The sequence below is a fragment of the Syngnathus floridae genome, chromosome 3 (assembly GCF_059516105.1).
Source record: "Syngnathus floridae isolate MCC-2025c chromosome 3, RoL_Sflo_1.0, whole genome shotgun sequence".
Taxonomy (NCBI): domain Eukaryota; kingdom Metazoa; phylum Chordata; class Actinopteri; order Syngnathiformes; family Syngnathidae; genus Syngnathus; species Syngnathus floridae.
In genome coordinates, this window is record NC_142415.1 from 11,806,001 (window position 1) to 11,826,809 (window position 20,809).

Here is a 20,809-nt window from a genome sequence, read left to right on the forward strand (position 1 = left end):
TGATCTGTGACGTCATTCGGACACTCTATTAGGTACACCACCATTTTCAGGTTTGTTTGCGAAGATGCTAGTCATCAGCATTTACGCACAGCCAACTGCAAAGTGCTCTAAAGCGGACATGCCAGTGCAATATCTGAAAGGAAGCTAACTAGCTGGCTAGCTGCATGTCACAACTGTTCCTGATAAGCGCTGATGCAAAATAAGATGCACAGGTTCTTCTATTGTAAAAGCACCAGTAAGAATACAATGTGCATTTCAAGTATAGTTGATTTATTTCCCAAAGAAAAAAACAATTAGTGTCTGCACAAGTACACAATAAAAAGATACAGTAACAACACTTCTGATATCTTTGAATAGCTTCATTTTCTTTTGATGCAATAGTACATTTGTTTGATTAAAAGCCTTAAAAAGACAAAAGCTCATCTTTGACAAAGAGTTACAGGCCACATCGGTATTTGCACCAGTAACTTTTATAAAACAAAAAACATTATTAGTCACATCAGGAAAGTTAGAAAGTGTTTGCTTTACAAGAGAGAAAGGCTTCACAAATATTTACACAAATAAGTACACAGAATTGGTTCCTAAAAAAATAATTTACAAGCCACGCAAACGACGTCATTCGGCCTGATGGACACTTAACAAGAACATTTAAATACAAAAAGAACATCAGGTAACTTTTGAACTGGCTGTGCAAATTGTTGTTTGTCTTTCATCTTTAATTGAACATGTAACCTGGCTGCAGGTCAGCTTACATGTAGTGTGAATGGAAAAGCTAACAAAATGCCTTCGCCTCACTTCGGGAGTGCATACGGTTCCTAAGTGCAACTAATTGCCTTGCATGTTGTGCATTAAACACGAAGCAGCAGTAACTTCTCCTGATAGGGAAATAGAACTTCTTCTCTTACAAAAAGGCACCCACAATTTTGTTGGCCAGCGAATCATATTGCTTGGAGGTGGTACAGGGGAGAGTTGTGCTGGCGGCTGTGGTCCCTAAAAAGAAAAATGTCTGAAAGAGGGGATGCTGAGCCGTCTCTGATGTTGCCCGCTGGCCCACCCGGCATGGCGTGGCACAGATAACCTCGCTTGACCTCTTGGCGGTGCGGCTCATGCGTCAGAGATGCAGTTCTGGATCTTGTCCATCCACAGCTGGGCGCTGGCTGCGTCTGGTGCACAGAAATTGTACACTCTCTTGCTGGTCTTCAACTAAGAAAAAAAACAGATAGCACAATTGAAAAAATTTATTGATGTAATATATATTATATATACATGTGAAACATGCAAAGCACCGGCATGACTCACGTCAAAGAAAGCCTTTTCACTGATGTGTTTGGGAGCGCCTGTGGTCGGGGCAGCGAAGAGCACCGACTCCACCTCCGCCAGCTCGATGTGACCTCGACAGTTGTTGTCCTCGCCAGTGTCATAGTACCTCATCTGCCAAGACAAAATAACTGCGTCACAAACGTCGGCCTCTCCGGTGCCCCCTAGGGGAGGGTTTCTTCACCTGGTGCTTGGTGATGTCCAGCACGAACCAGCGAGGCTTCCAACCTTTCAGCAGGGCCCCACGTTTGTACAGGACACCCTCGTACGACCTGCGTGTATGGAAAGCTGTTTGAGCATTTACTGGTACCTGATAGCCTTGATATGCAGCTAAAGCTTCATAAACTAGTATGATCTTTGTCCTCACAGACAGCTTTCCATATGTGGTGGATGCTATTAGCATGATGTAGCGCACACGAACATAGTGTGACCCCACACAGCACTCCGTACATTGCGTTCCTGCTGTGATGGGAGGGGGCCAGCTGCGAGTTCCTTGAAGAGTTTCACACATGTTCTTTGGAGATTTACATCCGGGTTTGAACGTTCTAACAAAGCTATTCAAACAGTCACACATGTTGTGCACATGAAAGTAAATCAATTAGAATGATCAGGTATCAACACTGAGGGTGTGAAGTTCTCATGTACGATTTCTACAATTTAAGGGCAATGCATCATGCGGACACTACTGTACTTTGTTGTAAGCCATCTGTGAAATGACCCACCTGTTCTCCTCACTCTTGGGGGTGAACTGGTTGTAAAGCGTGGCAGCGCGGCGGTTGATCCCGTTGGACGTGGCCGTGCCGTGGTCCTCCGCAAGGCTGCTGTCAGGCAGGTGCAGCATGGAGCGGCGCTGGAGAGCCTGCAGGCTGGATGTGGGAATGAGGCCAGAAATGGACAGCGACTGCTTGCAGAGCTGCAAAATGGGACAAAGACAGCAACATGTGACGTGGATGTACCATATTTTTAGGCCTTTGAGGGGATTGGAATCAGGGATTGGTGAGATCGTTTTTTACTTCTAACACAAATCAGGATGTGCTATAAAATCTGTATGCATAGACGGTCTGCCTTACACTTGCTTCTTGTTTAAGGTCTTCCTGGATACTAATGAGGACTCGGTCCAGAGTGGTTTGCCATCTCTCGGGGGTCTGGTTAAGCTCTCCCTCCAGCTTCTCAATGTCCTGCAGTATATGAAAACGACGGGTTATTAAAAACTGTCCGACGAGAAACCAGTGCGAGGTTTGCGAGTCTTACAGCGAGCAGCTTGGTGATGGCGTCGGGCTGAGCACGGCTCACGCTACTGTAGCAAGGCCACACGATTCTCCTCTTGCTGCTGGAGATGGTGTGGGGTTCCTCGGCGCTGTCGGACCTCGCCGCCATCAGTCTCCAGTCGTAACACGGCCCCGTCGAAAGCGTCTCGTCAGTGAAGAAGTCCCATTTAGTTAGGGTGGGGATGGCCACCGAAGGTTTGAGGATGCTCTACGAGATCAAAAAGGCATTACATATATACGTACATTTTCTTATTCTCTTGAAGAGAAGCATGAAAGTAAGAATTTCATTGCATTCTAACATCTGTTTTTTCTCCCCAATTGAATAAGCGGTTAGAAAGGGACATTTGGGAACCATCAAGTGTTAGTGTTATGGTACAAAGGCAGAGAACACAGACCAAAGCATCCAAAGTGATCATCTCGAGTGAGAATGAAAAAGCACCGTGACAAATTGCAGCCCTAGAGAGAGAAACTCACTTCGCTCTCTGATGCATTGTAGAGATAGTTGAAGAAGATTGGACTGCGCCGATGCATCCTGTTGATGCACTCCCAGATGCAGATGCCTTTCCTCGCTTGCTTGTCACCCTTATCGTCAAATAACAAGCCTGTCAGGTAATAAGACCAGACATTTTGGAGAAATAAGAATGACTGATACCACAGATTGCTTTCTTTGCGTTGAAACAAAGGAATTCTTTTATCCGGCTGGGGAGTGTGAATGAGAAACTGGTGGGATGATAAAGCCAATAACAATGTGTCCATTTAACACACATATTAATCAAAATACATTAAAAGAAAATCAATCTCTGCTTGTTTAAACGGCAAAAGAACACCAACCCTGTTCCAAGCGTTCATAGTCAGAGTCCAACAGGAAGTTCTTGAAGCGGTTGGAGATGTGGTGATAGGCGAGGAACTTGAGATAGTACTGATTAAACTCAAACTCCGCAGGATGCTGCATTAAAATCTGATACACACAAATAGACACAAGCAGTTCATACAGTGTTGGGAATAACGTTACAAACCCAACATCTCTCATTTTTTCTTACAGTTGTGACTGAAGCAGGAAGTTAACCGGGAACCAACTTGCAGATCACCAGTGAGATCCGAAAGAGGGCACGGGCTAGTTACAAGTAATGCATTTCTTTTACAAAGTTTTTTGCAGAGTACTGGCTAGACCGGATGAAGGAAGCTAGTACGACAGCTGGATCATGTCATAGTGGCTTGGTGCCACTGCAGAGCCTGAATGACCAATTTTGTACTGGAAAGAATTGGTGATGGTCTTTTGAGGGCAAACTATGTCATGACTGCACGATCCAAAGCTAGCCAGCCGGCGTCCGGTACCGTTCTTCCCACCCAGTAGTGTGAAGTGGCCATTGAACGTTTGAGGCCACCTGGGTCTACTGGCGAAAACAACAGCTGTTTTGGACATGAGGCACTTCTATTTTCAGCTCTTATCTGAAACCGCGTTGTTTAGAATGCTCTAGAGACCCCCCGCGGGCCCCCCTCCCCTCCCTCCCTCCCTGCCTCCCCCGCAATCAAAACTACACTTTCAGAAGACAAATGCAGAAAGTATGTGTTGATGTAAGTGGGGGTGCACATTCATATTGTCTGAAGGAAGCATTTTAGTGTGATCCTCATGTGTTTGCACTTGATTCTTAAAGTCGCCTCCAAAAACCTCACACGCACATACGAGCCTTCCTCTCAATCCCCCAAACGGTACTCTTTCACGTGTAGCTGCAAATGCAAAGAGATGCCGCAACACGCGAGCACTGACGATGAGTGGGTTCACGGCGCAGCAGCATCTGGGCCGCAGCCTCGCACAGCTGACATCACACATTCATTCTTGGCGATTGAAAATGTAAAACTAAAGCAAATGGATGGTTTTGCGCTAGTTGCCTTCTTCACCTGGGGAATGCAATGAGTTCATCAAGAAGATATGAAAGATTTTAAGAGTGGTATAAAGAGCTCACCTGGTGCACACAGTCCAGGAACTGCAGAAAGATGGGCGTGAAGCCGCTGCCCTGACTGCTGGGACTCAGATTGCTTCGTTGGCTAAACTTGTGGCCAAAGGAGAGCCACTCTTTGTCCAGCAGCACCTGGAAGCCCTCCAGAGTGCGGTAGAAAGAGTCGCTCAGTAGCTGCACTAAAGACACCACCTGCACATGTGACACAAAAAAGTTGAATGCCAATTAAAAGGTGGATTTGCCTGAACATTGCACAGTGACTTTATATCATTAAGTGGCAGGATGATCAAACTCTGTGCTTGTGTTATAAGTGGATAGAAATGTTTCTGTCATTTTAAACCTTTGTTTCATTGGATAGATATGTACATGATTTTGGTATGCCCCACGTGTGTAATAAATGTTTAAATGATACTTACACTGATTAATGCTCACAGGATATTTCATACAATCGTTTTGATGAGGTTCTTCTATTTCCATAAGACAATTTTACTGTCTTTAAGATCCCTTAAAAATGCTCGTCCCTGGTTTGCAATGGAAGCAGAAACAGCTCCATCTATCCTTGCAAATATGCCGTTTAAGCATTTTGCCACTGAAGGGAAGAGGCGGCCTGCTCAAAGAGCAGCCACAAAGCAGCGCTCGGCATATTTGTCATGGCACACATGCACCCCCTGGCCTTTGAAGCTGATCCTGATGTCAAACCATCTGATCATCTGTTATCAATAACACTTATATAACAGGCTAGTTAAATTCAGGCTCCTTCCACTTGCCCACGCATACAATATGTTTGGCTGGCCTTCCTGCCCGTGTCACCTCCAACACTTCTAATGAGCCCTGACATAGATGGAATGAGAGGGGTGATTGGGGTTCATGGCTTGCCTGCGGGCTGCACTGTAACATCCAACCCTGAGCGATGGAGAAAGCCGCTGGCGCCCTGGCACAGATACGAGACACTTAAATTACAGGCAGACCACAGAGACAAAAATGAGGACGAACGGCAGAGAAGAAAGTTGCGCTCCGTGTCTGCTGGGTGTCGCTGGCCCGCCGAGAGCAGCCAGAGCATATGGATGCCATTTGGCTGCGCCGGCCTGACCGGGACCTTTGCGAGATGAAGCCGGTGGCCCGTAAATAGAGAATGCCCCAGGACCAACATCAACCTGGCATAGAGCGCCCTCAAAGTGCGCTTTAAAAAGCAGCCTGCGGGCTTAGACACCCCATAAACACTTTGATGGCCACGCGCTTGCAGTACAAACACGGAAAACATGAGCAATGAGCATGATGAAACATGGACCCCCAAAGGACCCTGACAAGTGTTTACATGCCTGGAACCGCAATCAAAAACCATTCGGATTGAATTCAGCACAAATCGGTGACATCAGGCTTTAAGAACCTCAAGCCTTCTCATAATTCATCTTTGCACGATCAGTTCAACGGTGACACAATCAACTGGAAAGATGAGCAAGGAAAACACATTTATGATTCATACACCAACGGTTCCAGAGTGGCGTCGAACCCTCCGTACTTGGAATATTTTGACTCGTTTTGTACCGTGTTTAGGAATGGGATACTCAAAAGAAAGCTAACCATGGCATGAAAAACAAAAGCAACATCATGGAGCTCTATCGCTTTTGACACGGCCCGTAAGGTTTCACGTTGCGCTTAATCAATCTATTAGAGCGCCCGTCATGAAAAGCTAGAAGAGGTCACAAAGTGTCATATTAAGTGCTTTAAGAGATTCATTGAAATTCAGAGAGCGTGTGTTAGAATGGAAATGATGGATTAGACCCGTTTATATCGTTAGCTGTACAGTGGAATTGCTCGAGTAATTTTTGCATTTAGAGTGAGAAAAGCAAATTCAACCTATTGCATTGACTGAAATTTTGCAGACTATCATAACCTGCTTGACGCAGAACCTACACCATGCAGATTTGAACCAGAGAGGTGGGCCTCTCCGAAAAGTGTCAGATTAACTCCGCAGGTACATTTTGCAGTGCTAAGAAAGCGATGCTCAAAGAACCAAAAACAGAATTAATGAAAACATTAGCAGTTATGTGCTGATGAAAGTGGGACACGTCTGCCTCTGCCCAAGTGACATCAATAAAAAGAGCTGACTTGTAAATGTACATTCCATTCTTATTCTGTGTGTAATTTTAATGTGAAGAGACTCCGCTTCCAGGCAAATACGGTAATCTGCATCTACACATTCATCATGGGAGTTACTGTATGACAGTTAGGAATGAAACATACTTGAATTCCATCAAGGCTAAACCGTCGTTGAAGGCTAAGTCATTTTGGCACACTAGGCCATGTGCTTAACACGTCTACAGCCACAGCCAAAGGTCCTGTGTTTCAACTCTCGACCCTTTCGGGGAAACTTTGCATGATTTCCTCATGCATGTGATTTACTGCATAAAAAAAAAATACAATTGGGCTAATTTTCCCGTAGGTGTGAATATAATTTTTACATTTGTATGGCTGCTTTAATGATTTTTGGAAAAGACGAAATGTGTTTTGATTTCTCAAAGTGCCAACTTTCCAATTTCAGGAAAGTTTAAGAGAAACTCTCACTTTTCTTTCAGTGGAATTCTTGTGCATCTTTGGCTTCTTTTCTGCTTTTTTCTTCAAGAGAAAAAAAGAGGGACTACTTGTGCAATATTCTCACTTGTGTGGTGATGTCCCAGCCGTCCTCCAGACTGAGAAGCACAGATGAGCCGCTGTCCAGAAGCTCCACTAGAATGAGAGCCAGCTGCAGGATCTTGTGAAGCTGTGACAAATGAACATATGAACAATTAATCTCAGCAGTAAATCCCTTATAAACGTTGCTTTGTTACTTGTCTCGTTTTTGACCGTGAAGAATATTTCTCTGGGAAAGGGACAAAGTCTACAGAGGGTCAGGCCGATGACCGACATGACATCACACAAAAAGCATCCTGGAAAAGAGAATGTCACCTGCAGGATCCATTCTGAGTCCTCCAAGACTTTGAGGAAAGAGTCTTCAGAGTCCGCGGAGTTGGCACTGGGAGCGCACGCCCTCAACAGCTTCTTAAAGGAGCTTTTCACTTGCCGCATGTCCGCAAAGTCCACCGGCACCAGTTCACAGTTCAGAGAAGTGTCAACTCTGAGGCCCTGCACAAGGTTGTAACACACAGCAAAGGTTTATCTTGTCATTTATTTACTATGTGGTTTGCATTTTTGGGGGTTATTATTTTTATCATCATATTTTTGTTGCAAATACATTTTTGGACCATCTTCTTCCTCCTGCGATACACCTCATCTTTCACTACTGCACAGTGGTATGGAATTATTGTTCTAAGACAACTGGTCTATTTTTTTATTTTGTGTCAAAATGTGTGTTACACAACAAACTACTGGTTTCTTACCTTCAAATGTGACTTTTCACCGAACACATATAACGCGGCTTGCTGTTTGAGTAGCTGTGCTTGTAGACTGTTACTCCCTGCAGGGGGGGCTAAATCCTTCCCTGCTAGTCTGGCGCCCACATCCACTGCGGATGGGTGCTGGCTGAGCCTACTGCTGGAGCGCAGACTGGCCCACATGCCTGCAGACAGAGAAACACACACATAAATCACAACACACGCGCACGCACACAGGTTCATTCAAACACATGGGACCGTTCCATTGCCTCTGATGTACACATGCTGTCAAACAAACTAAGACTGAGTGATGAACAACACATGCAGATGGAGTTTACATGCACAGCAGCACAAGGGATGATGTAAACACCTTCATTTTTTACATCTACCAGAAAAACAGTTTGTACCTTGAGCACCAGGCAGTGAGATATTAGATGCAGGAGGTGATGGATTGTTTTCTAGCGTGTCAACAAATTGACAAGCAGTTTCTCTGGGAAAAACTAGCATGCAAGATCATCCAAACATCACAAACTACTGACGGGAAGGGCATTTCACAGTAATCCCTTCTAACTATTTCAAGTTGAGTTTCTGTTTGCTACCATAACCATCAAACCAAACCATCAAGCTGAGCAGAGAGAGTTGCATCTGGTTATTTCAGACGAGCATTTTGATGAAAGGGGCATAACTCAAAATCTTTGTTCCAGTTCATTTCAAAGTTATTTCGTGGACTTGAGGTCAGGGTTCTACTGTTCTCCCACACTAAACTCTCTAAAGTTGGAAATAGGGAATTGTCCAAAATGTCTGGGTGTGATTAAGAAGGAACAAAAATAAACTAAGATCCACCCCACCAAAATAAGCAAATAAACTTTTGTAATGCCAACCTTTGACTCCAGCTAAATGAAACATCTTCATCTGAAATAGACATTCTCCCAGACAGTTTGAAGTCACGAACGATGGAGAAATCCTACAACCAATTGGTGTTTATTGTCTTGTTGCCTCGCTGGGACTAGAATGACTTATTCCTTTTGAATTACATTTACACTTTATCTGGGCTGTCTTTGTTGAACTACGTGCACGGTCAGAGGTGCCTCATTTCATTTGATTCATGACAGTCTGCCAGGATAAACTGCTTCCTTCCCTCTGCAGTCGGCTTCCAACTGACCACAGTGGGCCTTGCTGAGCCAACATATTAGCCGTGGAATAGGCCAGATCAGAGCGGCCACTTGGGTTTGTGAAAAACCGCAGCTCCCAAAGGTGCACTTATTTCACTCCAGTGATGATTAGTCATTAGTGGCTCAGAGGGAGTTTGGAGAATAGCGATACGCTTGGTATCTGGTTAGTTTGTGGGAGGAAAGAGGAGGTGTTAGAATGAAACGCAGCCCTGAAAGAGGAACGAGAGAGAGAGGGGGGGTGCAATTGCACTCTACCTTGGTTGTGGATTCTCTCCTTATTGGTAGGTTTTGGGTTTGCATGAGTGAATAGTTTATCTCTGTACTCAAGCACTGCGCGGTGGTTGTGGGGAGGAGGTCAAAATGAACATGAAAAATAATGTCAATGTCATTAAAACATTGCAGCTTGACATATCGCGTACGGGCGGGCATGCGTGGTCAGAATGAAGAGTCAGCTAAAGGTCAAAAGACTGCATGACCCAGTTAAGAACCTTCACATCTGGCAAATGAATGATATGGGTAGCATGCACAATATAGACAACTGTAAATTATGTTTGGTAGTGAGATGATGTATGAAATGTTTCACTCTCCACTAACATATTTATGCATTTATGGAAATCTTGCAAACAAGCTGCAATGTAATCACAAAAATGTATCCTTGCTCCATTTATTCCATCATTGCTATGACAGATTTGAAAAAGCCCCACATGAAAAATGCTCTGGAATGTGGATACATTTTTTTGGAAAGGTCATGCTGGCAATGTACAAGGAACTAATGTGGGAGCGCGGCGATTAATTGGAGGTGGATTACGTGTGCCACCCACTGCGGCGATTAAGGTTACGACCACCTTTGGAGCGTTCAGTTTGGATTCAAAGAAGAACGTGCTGCAAGACTGAAGCAATATAATCCCCTATTTCATAAGTTTGCAAATACCAGTCGAATGGAAGCAATTATTTTTTGACATTTTCTTGGCACTCCTCTCCCTCTTCCTTTGCGGACAAACACATTGTTAGCATCTATTTGAGTTACAACTGTCTGAATAGACAAACTTGTGTAGTCTGTTCCAAGATGAAGAGTAAGCCTGAACGTGTTTTCGCCTTTGACCTTGATCTAAAGTAATGACTAACTCCTCTGACATGCACCGACGCCAAGCACAATGCCACTAGGTCAAAACAAAACATTCAGTACTAATGGACTCTGAATGCTTTACATTCTTATGTGACTACATTTACTGTAATATTTATCTAACAACGTGCTAATACAAGTCATTGGACAGTCAACTCGGCACATTTCACAATCTGTACATTATGATGTCATATTACGTACGTAAAGTCGGTGGATGTGAATACAACAAATTGGCATCTTTGCCTTTTGATTTAGAACATTGTATGACACTCACCTCCTCTGGTAAAGCTGCTTGAAAAGGGAATGTCTAAATGGACGGGAGCCATCTTTGGCATTCTGGATGTTCTCCTTTCGCTCCCTGAGGGGACAACATTCACCACATGATGCAAGAAGGGTAAGACAAACACAAGCCAGGATTGTTATTTTGCCTGAGGCAGAAGAACAAGACAAAACGTCAACTGTGCACTCTTTTGTCAACAAGTGAAAAACAATTCAGCCTTACATGTTTAGGCAAAAATGGCTCAGAAAATTTGGTTCTATATCTGCAGCAGTAAGAATACTTTACATGGAGGAACAATACAGCATTTGCTTGTTTGTGAGAGGGGAAAAAAAAGAAGCAGTTTGAGAGGAGGATACAAACAAGTCTGAGGAGATGGATGGGCCGGGCAGTGACCTGTGCTTTTTGTATAACCTTTTATTGTACGAGTTTCCTTCCAAATGGTACCAAATATCAGCTACAGTGCCTCACTGTCATCCAAAACACACGCACACACAGTAAACAGGTATAAAATAAGCAATGACCCGGGAAAACACACTCGGGAGATTTATGGCAAAGCAGAATAGACCAGGAATGAACCAAAATAATACTTAAATGTGCAAGCTTGCAGTTTCTCCGTGTCAAAACAATTCAGTTGGCCTCTTTTTCCGAACAATTGAATTTTTTTTTCTCATGGCTGATGTCACATGACATATTCAGGTCAGGTTGAACCACTAATTTTGACATCACAATTATTAATTTTCAGGTCATTAACTTCAAGTCAAAGGGACTCTAAGGACAGCATGATGAAGTTAAGAAACAACAAACACAGCTTTTCATCTCTACATGGTCCCAGAGGGAGGCCGTAAATCGTGATCATCCACATACCTGGCGAGAGGCCTACGATGGAGCGGTTAGACAAGGTGCTATGGCCGTTCATCTTGAAGTGAATGGGAATAGAGTCAAGGATGGCTTGCAGATACTTTTCTTGTTCAAGGCTACTGGATGACTCGGAGGATGATGTAGGTGCTAGATCAGAACACATGTCTCAGACCAAAAATTCTTGAGAATGCTCACATTAAATTTATTTCTGGAGCCGATTTACTGGTTGGGAGATATGCCTCAAACAAATTAGGTTGGATTCCTTCGATATAAACACAGGTTGTGGAAAAGTAAATGCTTATAATGAGACTCACTTGTTGAAGAGGGATTCTGTGACTTAAACAATCCCACCACGCTTTTGCCATGGAAGCCCCCTGAGCGCAGCAGCACAGCTTTAGTGCGAGGATGTTTCCAACACACAACAGGAAGACGGTTGTGTCGGTAACATCGTGCCACTTTGTGTAAACTGCTGTCTTGAATGGCCTGGGGAACCACCAGTAGACCTGGATAACTGAAGTAGAGACAAATGAATATATCTTAGGCAAATATGCAATGTGCAGGTGTCACTGTGGGTTGAATTGTATTGAACAAATTCACCCTTCATCTTTTGAGCAAAAATGAGACTGATCTTGAAATATTTCCTGTTTTCACTTTTCATCTTCAAATTTACAGTTTTATACACAAAAGTCTGCTGTCATCTAATGGCTGAAAGTGGAATTACACTTAAAAGAAACATTAAAACTTAAGTTATAACTGGACAAAAAAATTCTACAAAATAACTATACAGCAAATCTAGAAGCCGCAATTGATGGGGGTTGATTATCGTCCACTTTGAGCTCAAACAATCACTGAGGAGTTGCAAAGTCGACACGTCAACTCCTCAAGTCTAACGTGTCATTTGCTGAGATGTGGCGTACCTGCGGCAAAGCGAATAAAGCCTATTCACAGCTGTGATCCTAAACTGGTCGCCCGACTTGGAGCGAGATGAGCTGGCTGTGATAGTACCGAGGCCCATCCGCTGGTAGTCACGGAAACAGGACTGCTCCACCAGTTGCTCCATGGTGGACTTCTCAGATGCTCTTAAAGTGCTGCAAGGTGGTGGTTCCCCATCATCTGATACTGTAGCACACATACAGAGGCGAAGTTTGACATTTAGCCTATAATTACAAGTTGGGCTCAAATAAGGACTTCATTTTGTTCCCCCGCTCACTTGATACATCATCATCTTCGTGCCAAGTCATTCTGCTGCCTCTGTCATTCCTCTTCAGTGTGGTCTGGCTGCCACGGCCCATTGTGATCTTACTGGCTCTTTTGGCTCCCTTGACAATAGTTTTGGATAGTGTTCTGAAGTGACAACAAAGCAGAGCGCAAGTCAACTTGCATGTCCCCCCCCCATGAAGATTGTCCACCACTTCCGGCTGCATTCAAAGGATAACAAATTGTTGGATCTAATTATGTCCAGATAGTGAAATTCAGTTTTGTAAAATAATTGAAAATACTCTACTAGAGGTCAACCACCAACCTAAAGCCAGTGTTCCTTTCTTTTTGCTTTGGAAGGATAAGTTGAAGTTGAGTTTGCCCTGCAGCAAATGCAAAGGAGCTGAAGATGGATTGTGGGTAGCGGATCCGCTGTATGTGCTTCCTGAACATCTCCACCATCTCCGAGCTCACCTCTTCATCGAAAGCCACCTTTATCAACTGCAAAATAATAATAATAATAATATAAACAAATACAGAAACAAATAAAAATTATATATGTACAGTGCTGTTAGACCTGTATCTCAAGTCATCTCAATTCACGATTGAAATGAATGGAAATGCCATTCATGCGTATCTCGAGCCATCTCAATTCTTGATTGAAATGAATGGAAATGCTACTCATCTATTCAACCCCCTACTTCTACTTCTAAAATCATCAAATAATAATATAAGAATAGCAATTCACTCAAAGAGCGCTCATGCCTCAGGTTTGTGCTCACAAATCAAAGCCCCCCCGAATTGCCTGAATGCCAGCTCATATCTTGCAAAAAAGACTGGTCACTCATATCTCAAGACACTACTGTATGGAGAAACCTTCTATGTAACCACCTGAAAGGATGCAGAACGGAGTTGGAGCCCCTCCTGCATGTTCTGCTGCAGCTGGTTCTGGATGCTGATCTTCTTCTCCTTAGTCAAGGTTGACATTGGGAAAGCTCGGATCACTGCCTGCTCCCCCACTGCACGGACGATCAATGACACATGCAGACGAAGTATGGCCAGTGCAGCAGTGATGCAATGCAATGGTCTATCAACTTGAATTGGTTGATAGCATACGGCCATGACAGTGTATTTCTTATCGTTTGTTTTTGTTATCTTTGAAAGCTTCATTTGGTGCAGAGTGAACTTACCCAGGGGGTCGTGTGGAATGCCTTTGAAGATGATGCGGTATGTGGTGAGGAAGAGTGCTCCCTCTGCTGGTAGGATATGTGGGCCTCCCAGCAGCCCCCCAGTAGCTTCCTCTCTGCCATCAGGATCCAAAAGCACCCTCAGCCCCTCGGTCACAAACTCCTCCCCAGGAAGCAGTGCTGGGCGTAGAATTTTTGGCTGACGGGACACGACATGTTGAAAATTAAAACCAGAAAGGTCGCAAAATGTGAAATTTTTCATTTTGTATTCTGGGAGTCCAACGCTCGACGCATATCGGTATGAGATGATTAAAACATTTTTCAAATCACAGCGCTTTGATAGACATTCAAGCTCCACATGCATGCCACTTTCAAAAACAGGCACGTGTACATCTTATTTTTTAAGCAATAAGTCGCACTGATGGTAAATACCGCATTGGAATAGAATTCATCAATATGGGAAAATGTATTCAATGAAATGAAATAAGAAATGTCACTCATTAAAATGGGTCATGATTAATTTGATTAGGAACCGACAAAATAAGCGACTTCTTCAACAAGTCAGCTTAAGATATTTACCAAATTTTTGCACTCCAGTTAAATTGAGGCTAATCCACATTGGGCTGCAATTTATTCAACACCTTAGCAATCAAAAAGGGTACGGCCGCAATCAAAATCACCAACACTGAAGCATATGAAATCCTTGGTAGGTCATGAATTACATGCAAGCATGTCACATTGACAATATATGCAGCTTGCACTGGGATCACAGCAGCCGTGGAACCAGTCTCATAACGCTGTTGTCCGTTTGGCCTCAGCTTTTTTTTTTTGCTACCCGAAAGAACCTATGATATTATGCTAAATATGTCTGGGGGAATTTTAACCATCATAATTAAAGCCAACTTCAATCGCTCTCAGCAAGTTAATGGTGACCCTTTCAGAATGGTCTAGGTTTAACTAGTATCTCAGAATCTTGCGAAAGAAGAGATAAACTTTGGTTCAATAATCTGATTTGACCCAGGTCAGAAGTTTAAAAGAAGTATTGGATTGCATCTTTAATGTTTTCCCGTTATTCCTTCCAGGAGTAAGTGGTGCTAATAACAATACTAATCTGACTCGTCATGAGGCCGGTGCCACCGTTGTTTAGACACTTTTTAGTATTTGGCATGCGTCTTGCAGCTTGCAATCCAGCTTGGAATGAGCCACAAAGTTCATCAGACAGCTCACCACAACTTCCAGGTTGGTCTCAAGGCAGTACTGGGATGCTGTTTGTCTGTGTGTATGAGTGCGTGTAACAAGGATTACCAAGTGTTGGCAGACACAATAAAAACACAGCAGGGTTCAAAATACCAAGTAAAATATTTAAAAGTGCACTTGAAAACATTGGAAAGCTTCCACTTGCTACACATAAGCAGGGAAGAGAATACAAACTGTGGCGGTCTATAAAAAAGGCCATATATTATCAATTTAAGTTTCGACTTTCTTTTGTTGTTGTTTCTCTCATTCGGCAAAAGTGGTTCTGAAACAAACACAAAATTTGAAACCACTCGCCAAGAAAATTAGATCACTCACAATGTCACAATAGACAGATTCATGTGAATGTGAGGATGAATATTTAAAAAATCTGTATAAAATGTCACTTTTGTTGTTTTGCCTTAATTGTGTCCATATATGGATAGCAGTGATCTTTTTTGTGAACAGTCTTGGGAAGAGTGATTCATATGGACATTTCAATACTGCTGTTCCAAGCATGTCACCATGTAGAGCATCACACACCTTCTGAATGGGCGGTAATCTCCTGCTCTCCCTGTGAACTGCTTCCAGAGCCTCCATCTGCATGGCGACGATGCCTGTAGGTCGCAAGATGAGGTTACCTGGTGTCCACATGCGAACTCAGCCCGTACAAAGACACACATGTGCATGCACACATTTGTACAAACAGTGTGTGTATTAGGAGGTTTTAAGGCCATTTAACGTGTCAGGAGTTAATCAGATCAGAGGCCGGCGTTGCTGAGAATAAACACTAGCAGGAGTTACTCTGCACAAAGCTGAGGGAATTAGGACAGCATCTACGTGAATGAACAGTGTCTGTGACGTACCAGGGATCATGCTGTGGAGGTTCTTGATGTGTTCCTGGGTTACTCCGCTCTCGGTGCACACCTTGTCAATGAAGCGAGCCACAAACCTGACCACCGAGTTGGCCACGTCGCTATTCTCCGAATCCTCGAAACCGCTTTCTGTGTCGAAGCTCTCAGCAACGCTGCCGGCGATGCTATGAATGATAAATGGTATGATGAAAAGCAAGAACGTGTAACGGGTCAAGCTGCTGCGCCCATTGGGAGATGTGAGAGCTGTGTGCTGACAGAAGTGGTCAGAAAACAGTGAGGAAGGCACAGGCAATGTGCAAAGGCAATGAGGAAAAAAAACAACAATGAAAGAAAATGACTACGCAAACAATTTTGCAGCTGTTGTCTCATATAATTACATACAAAGAATAAAGTTACGTTTTGAATTTTGAAGCAGTTTTGAGAATACAACACCAAAATTTGGGTGAAAAAATAGTTATATACCGCAAACAAAATTAGAACACTGTGTTCATCTGAGGGATTTTGGCAACAAGCGAGCCATTTTGAAGTAATTTATTTCACAGTGCTCAGCGAGAGAAATCACTGCTATTTTGTTTGGGTTGAGTTGAGTGGGCCCATTAATGACACCCAAAGGGTTGAAAGCCTCACTATTTTGTGCAGTAACAACATCCTGAATGCATCTAGGGCTGGATGCGAAACAAACATAGGAGACATATTTTATTCCGTTAAGCAACATGGCAAGCAACATGCGAGCGACATTAACCCAGATAACTTATGTGTATGTATGTTATGCATACATACAGTAAGTACTACACTTTATTAACACATGAACACCCCCATATCATGAAACCTTATTGATAATAAAATGTACCTTATATAGCGCCCAGTTAAATTGGTCCATATTTTTAGGATAATCTGTATGTGGCCATATGTTGCGTCAATTTCATAAATGAAAATGAAGACAAAATGATTATTGATCATCATTACTCATCATTTAATCGATGAGGTTCCGCCGCCCTTTGCAATGCGTGCTGTGCTGCTGGTTTTTGAAATAGGAAAATGTTGCATCGTATAAGCAGGTACAATCTTACTTTCCTTTTCAAGAGTAATGCTATTAAAAAAATGCCCTGCCTTAAGAAAGTGAAGCCCCTTTCCTTTCCCCGCTGACCTGTTGGTGACGATGCTGTTGCTGCCGCTCTCCCAGTCAGCTGCGGGCGTGTTGCGAAGCAGTTTGTTCTTGCTGGTATCCAAAGGAACTAGCAGATATACCATGAGGCTGGCGTAATGGATGGCCTGACTGAAAATGGTACTCTCCTCGTTCTTCACCAGCTCCTGCTGCTTCTCTTTATTCAGGCTTGGCCACAAGCGCAGCTGCTCGGCAGCTAGGTCCATTGCTGTCTGCTCCTCGTCTTTTGCAGGCGCTATGCCCACATCCTGGAAAGAGATGGCGGTAGGAGAGGAAATGTTGGAGCGGATTGAGAGCCACTGAAAGTTCACAAAAAGTTCTGATTTAACAGGTTTTAAAAAGATTGCAGACAACACAGAACTGCTCAGCGGATATCAATTAAAGGCCGGGTCTCAATTGGCTGTGAATATAACCCATTATTCATTTTTAAATACAATTATACTTAATCCTATTCTATCCTTTTACCTTCAGTCTGGCAAGGAAGCCCCACTTCTCCTCTGGGCTGTTGAGATACAAGGCTCGGATCTGGCTCTGGACTTCGCTGTAGAAAGTGGCCTCCCAAAACTGCTGGCTGGTCCAGATGGAGTGGTCCTGGATGCAGGTATAGGCAAATTGGTTCACCCCAGCAACCAGTTTCTGAAAGACAAAAAAAACAATCTGTATATTTGTTTTGTTTTATTCTGGCATTAAGGAAAAATGATGGCATATGAAGTGAAGTGATATGAAACAGAAAAAAATAAATAATGGAAACTGCCTGTAATGTACACTCAGCCACTACAAACACATTCAGTAAAGTCACATATTTTTGATAACCACTGAACAATTATTTTTTATTCTCGCACAAATTAGTGAAGTAAAACGTGTGTCGTGCAATGCAGAAACTCAAGAGGCCTTTTGGGATTGCATCAAATTTTACAGCCTGAAACCAGAAAATGAACGGATGATGAGAGTCATCCTCGTATCTAATTTATGTTTAATGTGATGACACTGACAGCTGCACTTGTTTTTCCACTTCGCACAAAAACAAGAGTCAAACTAGCCCTGACTTCAAGGAAAAGCAATTCAGTTTCCAAATTGTAATCTGTGAAGCGACATAAAAGGTCATTTAAAGCAGTGACATTTTGATTTTTGTTCGGAGTATTTCGAAACAGCAAATGTTTTGTTTTGACGTTTAACTAGAGGGGGGTGAAGAGTAGGCACGTGCAAAAACAATCCAGGAAGGGAATGTGAAATGCTCGGCATCTGCTTACGGCTGTAATTTCTGGAATATAAAGTGCACCTGAATAGAAGCCGTACCAGCTAAAATTCAGGAAAAATCCCGTTTTGTTTATATATAAGCCGCACTGGACTATAAACTGCAAGTGTGCTAATGTTTAATTTGCATATACAAGAGAATATGCACAAATCATACAATATTATAAAAATCATGAAAAATCCATAGATAAGCCGCACTGGAGTATAAGCCGCAGGGTCAAGACTTGTGCAAAAAATAGCGGCTTATAGTCTGGAAAATATGGTACTTTTGAACACTCCAATGTAAACTATGACCACGTGTAAATAAAATATTGCACTTTATCTTCATACTGAGTGAAGAACATATTGGGAGACCCAGCGCTGTTTTTAGACCAGCTTTTGATTCCCCCCCACCAAGAATTGACACTAAGCAGTTTTTAATCGGCACTTTATTGTTTATCCTCAAGTATGAGAGTTGGAGATGGTTGCTATAATTAGAACCAGCACAAACAGCTTTAATCCCTCGATGATAAGCCCAAAGCCACAAGATGGACTGCCTGACATAATGTTCCTCACATGGCCTGTCCTGGAGCCAAGTTCTTTCAAGTCATTAATAACACTAATATTGTAATTAAGCTACGAACAAAATTATGACCAAAATTCAGCAGATGACCCCGAACATCACGAGCCTCTTACGAGAAAAAAAACCTACACCCACTTCTCTTGTGTTACGTTACAAAACAGAGGAAATGTTCTTTGGGAATCATATACAAAGGTGAGAACTTTTGTGATTTTTTTGAAAGAAGGTGTAAAATCCACTGTGATTTATAATGTCAGTCAAAAGTTTGGACTCATTTTGTAGTACTACAATGTGAAAGTGTGTCCAAACAGGCAAATTACTGGGTCAGGTTCACCCCCCCCACACACACATCAGTACCTTACAAACAGGAAAGCAAGCAAGACAGGAGACAGTGTCAGGAGGAGTTCAAAATGTTGAGCTCTTAGTACTTTTTCCATCTCTGGAATATTTTGTCCCTTTCAGGAATACACCGGCACTCACTGTTCTTTCATATAGTAATTTATATCGCCTTAAATAAATACACTATGAGTAATATGACTTGTTTTCCATTACGCAACACTGATGGCAACAAAGATATCCTGTCATCAGTCTAACAAATACAATATATCATTATGAAGTTCTTTCCAAAAAAGAGAGCTCAAATTGTGAGGTCAAAAATAATTTGAGGGAAGACTTCATTGTAACCACAGCTGAGAAATGCGTCATAGTCTAGACTCTACACAGACAAGCTGAATTCAAGCGATAAGGATGGAAGAAACAGTATTCCAAACAAACAGGTGAATAATAACAGCTTTCAAAAGCTCTGTAACACCTCTCTGCTTGATGCTGTGTCTAAATGCTGATGTGTGAGCATGTTTGTGCGCGGGGGTGTTTGTGGTCTACACTCAGCTTGGCTGTGTTTTTCTGACTCTTCAGATATGTGCAGGTCATTTCGACCTAGGTCAATTCTTCTTAATACAGCGAGCCACTCACAAGACAGATGGTAAAGAATGAGATGGCGAAGGGGAGAATAATAGAGAGGGAGGAGGAAAGGAAATAAGGAAATCCAAGTGAGAAGGAGGAGGATACTATTATCAGACCCATTTGGCTGAGACACTCGACTCGTGAAGGGTGGAATGTAAGTTTGAGAAAGAGGTGAAAACAAGCCCCAAATCAAACAAAAAAACACACCAAAAGAGCTAAGGAGGGACACACTGTGTGTGGGTAAGAGGTAAAAGGGCTATCAGGATCTGGGATCTTGTCGTGATGTTCAAGCAGTAAGTAGCCTGACTGCACATCACTGAAAACTAATATGTTGCTAGCCTGGAGGCAGAAAAGTATTTTAAACAAATTGTTCCTGAACTGGAGCAAAAGTTAAAGTATTTTTTTTCTTTTGTCGGAATGCATAATTACCTTGCACACAATCAATCTCCTGTAGTGTACAAAAAAACCCTCATAGAAACACGATGCAGAAAGTCAGAATCATAAACAAAGCCGCTGACAGAACATAACTGCGAAATAGTAATGACACAATGTACAAGTAATATAAATGTTCCAAAATAAGGTAAACAGATTAAATAAACCAGAAATTGAACATTTTTGGAGTTACACAAGGGTCAACCAGTACATCACTTTCCTCATGACAGGAAAATGGCCAGCCCACTGCCCCATCTAACAGCAGAGTGTGTAGGTCACCAAATTTCTTTTATCCCACTATTAGGATAAAGACTTGTACTGTGGCACATTCAAATAGATTGAATGTTATGCAAAAGAAAGAAATTCAGATGTCAGTGATCCCCATCCATCTCCTGATAAACACTCATATTCAGATAACAAAGGTCAGAGGAACTGTGCAGCTCAACAATGCATCTAACAAAAGGCCACTGCGGTTGTATGGAACCTAGATGAACTTTACCAACTGGTACCATGCATGCAAACTACAACGGCAGATTTGAGACATTGGTTTGTCCTTACTTCTGTTGCAAATATTAACAAGCGTGCGCAACATACAGT

The 20,809-nt window shown here is 42.7% G+C and overlaps 1 protein-coding gene and 1 long non-coding RNA gene across 4 annotated transcripts in view; one reads left to right on the forward strand and one right to left on the reverse strand.

Moving 5' to 3' along the window:
- Positions 1–253: 253 nt before the first annotated feature.
- The window catches only part of sbf2 (SET binding factor 2), a 59,361-nt gene continuing 38,805 nt past the window's right edge, over positions 254–20,809 (reverse strand). For 2 of the 3 annotated variants that reach the window (XM_088370971.1, XM_088370973.1), the window contains exons 18-42: positions 17,470–17,640; positions 16,987–17,252; positions 15,831–16,003; positions 15,508–15,581; positions 13,735–13,930; positions 13,436–13,563; positions 12,870–13,045; positions 12,558–12,691; positions 12,265–12,466; positions 11,662–11,858; positions 11,354–11,494; positions 10,484–10,567; positions 9,342–9,416; positions 7,921–8,099; positions 7,490–7,666; positions 7,203–7,304; positions 4,550–4,735; positions 3,417–3,543; positions 3,060–3,187; positions 2,569–2,793; positions 2,388–2,495; positions 2,040–2,230; positions 1,502–1,589; positions 1,300–1,431; positions 254–1,203 (exon numbers count right to left, since the gene is read on the reverse strand). In XM_088370971.1, coding sequence (XP_088227097.1) covers positions 1,105–1,203; positions 1,300–1,431; positions 1,502–1,589; positions 2,040–2,230; positions 2,388–2,495; positions 2,569–2,793; positions 3,060–3,187; positions 3,417–3,543; positions 4,550–4,735; positions 7,203–7,304; positions 7,490–7,666; positions 7,921–8,099; positions 9,342–9,416; positions 10,484–10,567; positions 11,354–11,494; positions 11,662–11,858; positions 12,265–12,466; positions 12,558–12,691; positions 12,870–13,045; positions 13,436–13,563; positions 13,735–13,930; positions 15,508–15,581; positions 15,831–16,003; positions 16,987–17,252; positions 17,470–17,640 — 3,759 coding nt within the window. In that variant the 3' untranslated portion in view covers positions 254–1,104. The remainder of the gene's footprint in view (positions 1,204–1,299; positions 1,432–1,501; positions 1,590–2,039; positions 2,231–2,387; positions 2,496–2,568; positions 2,794–3,059; positions 3,188–3,416; positions 3,544–4,549; positions 4,736–7,202; positions 7,305–7,489; positions 7,667–7,920; positions 8,100–9,341; positions 9,417–10,483; positions 10,568–11,353; positions 11,495–11,661; positions 11,859–12,264; positions 12,467–12,557; positions 12,692–12,869; positions 13,046–13,435; positions 13,564–13,734; positions 13,931–15,507; positions 15,582–15,830; positions 16,004–16,986; positions 17,253–17,469; positions 17,641–20,809) is intronic. The other variant, XM_088370972.1, reaches the window with a different exon arrangement.
- Positions 10,396–11,986, forward strand: LOC148400540 (uncharacterized). The gene is made up of 2 exons (XR_015857482.1): positions 10,396–10,603; positions 11,232–11,986. It is a non-coding gene; the product is annotated as an uncharacterized LOC148400540 (long non-coding RNA).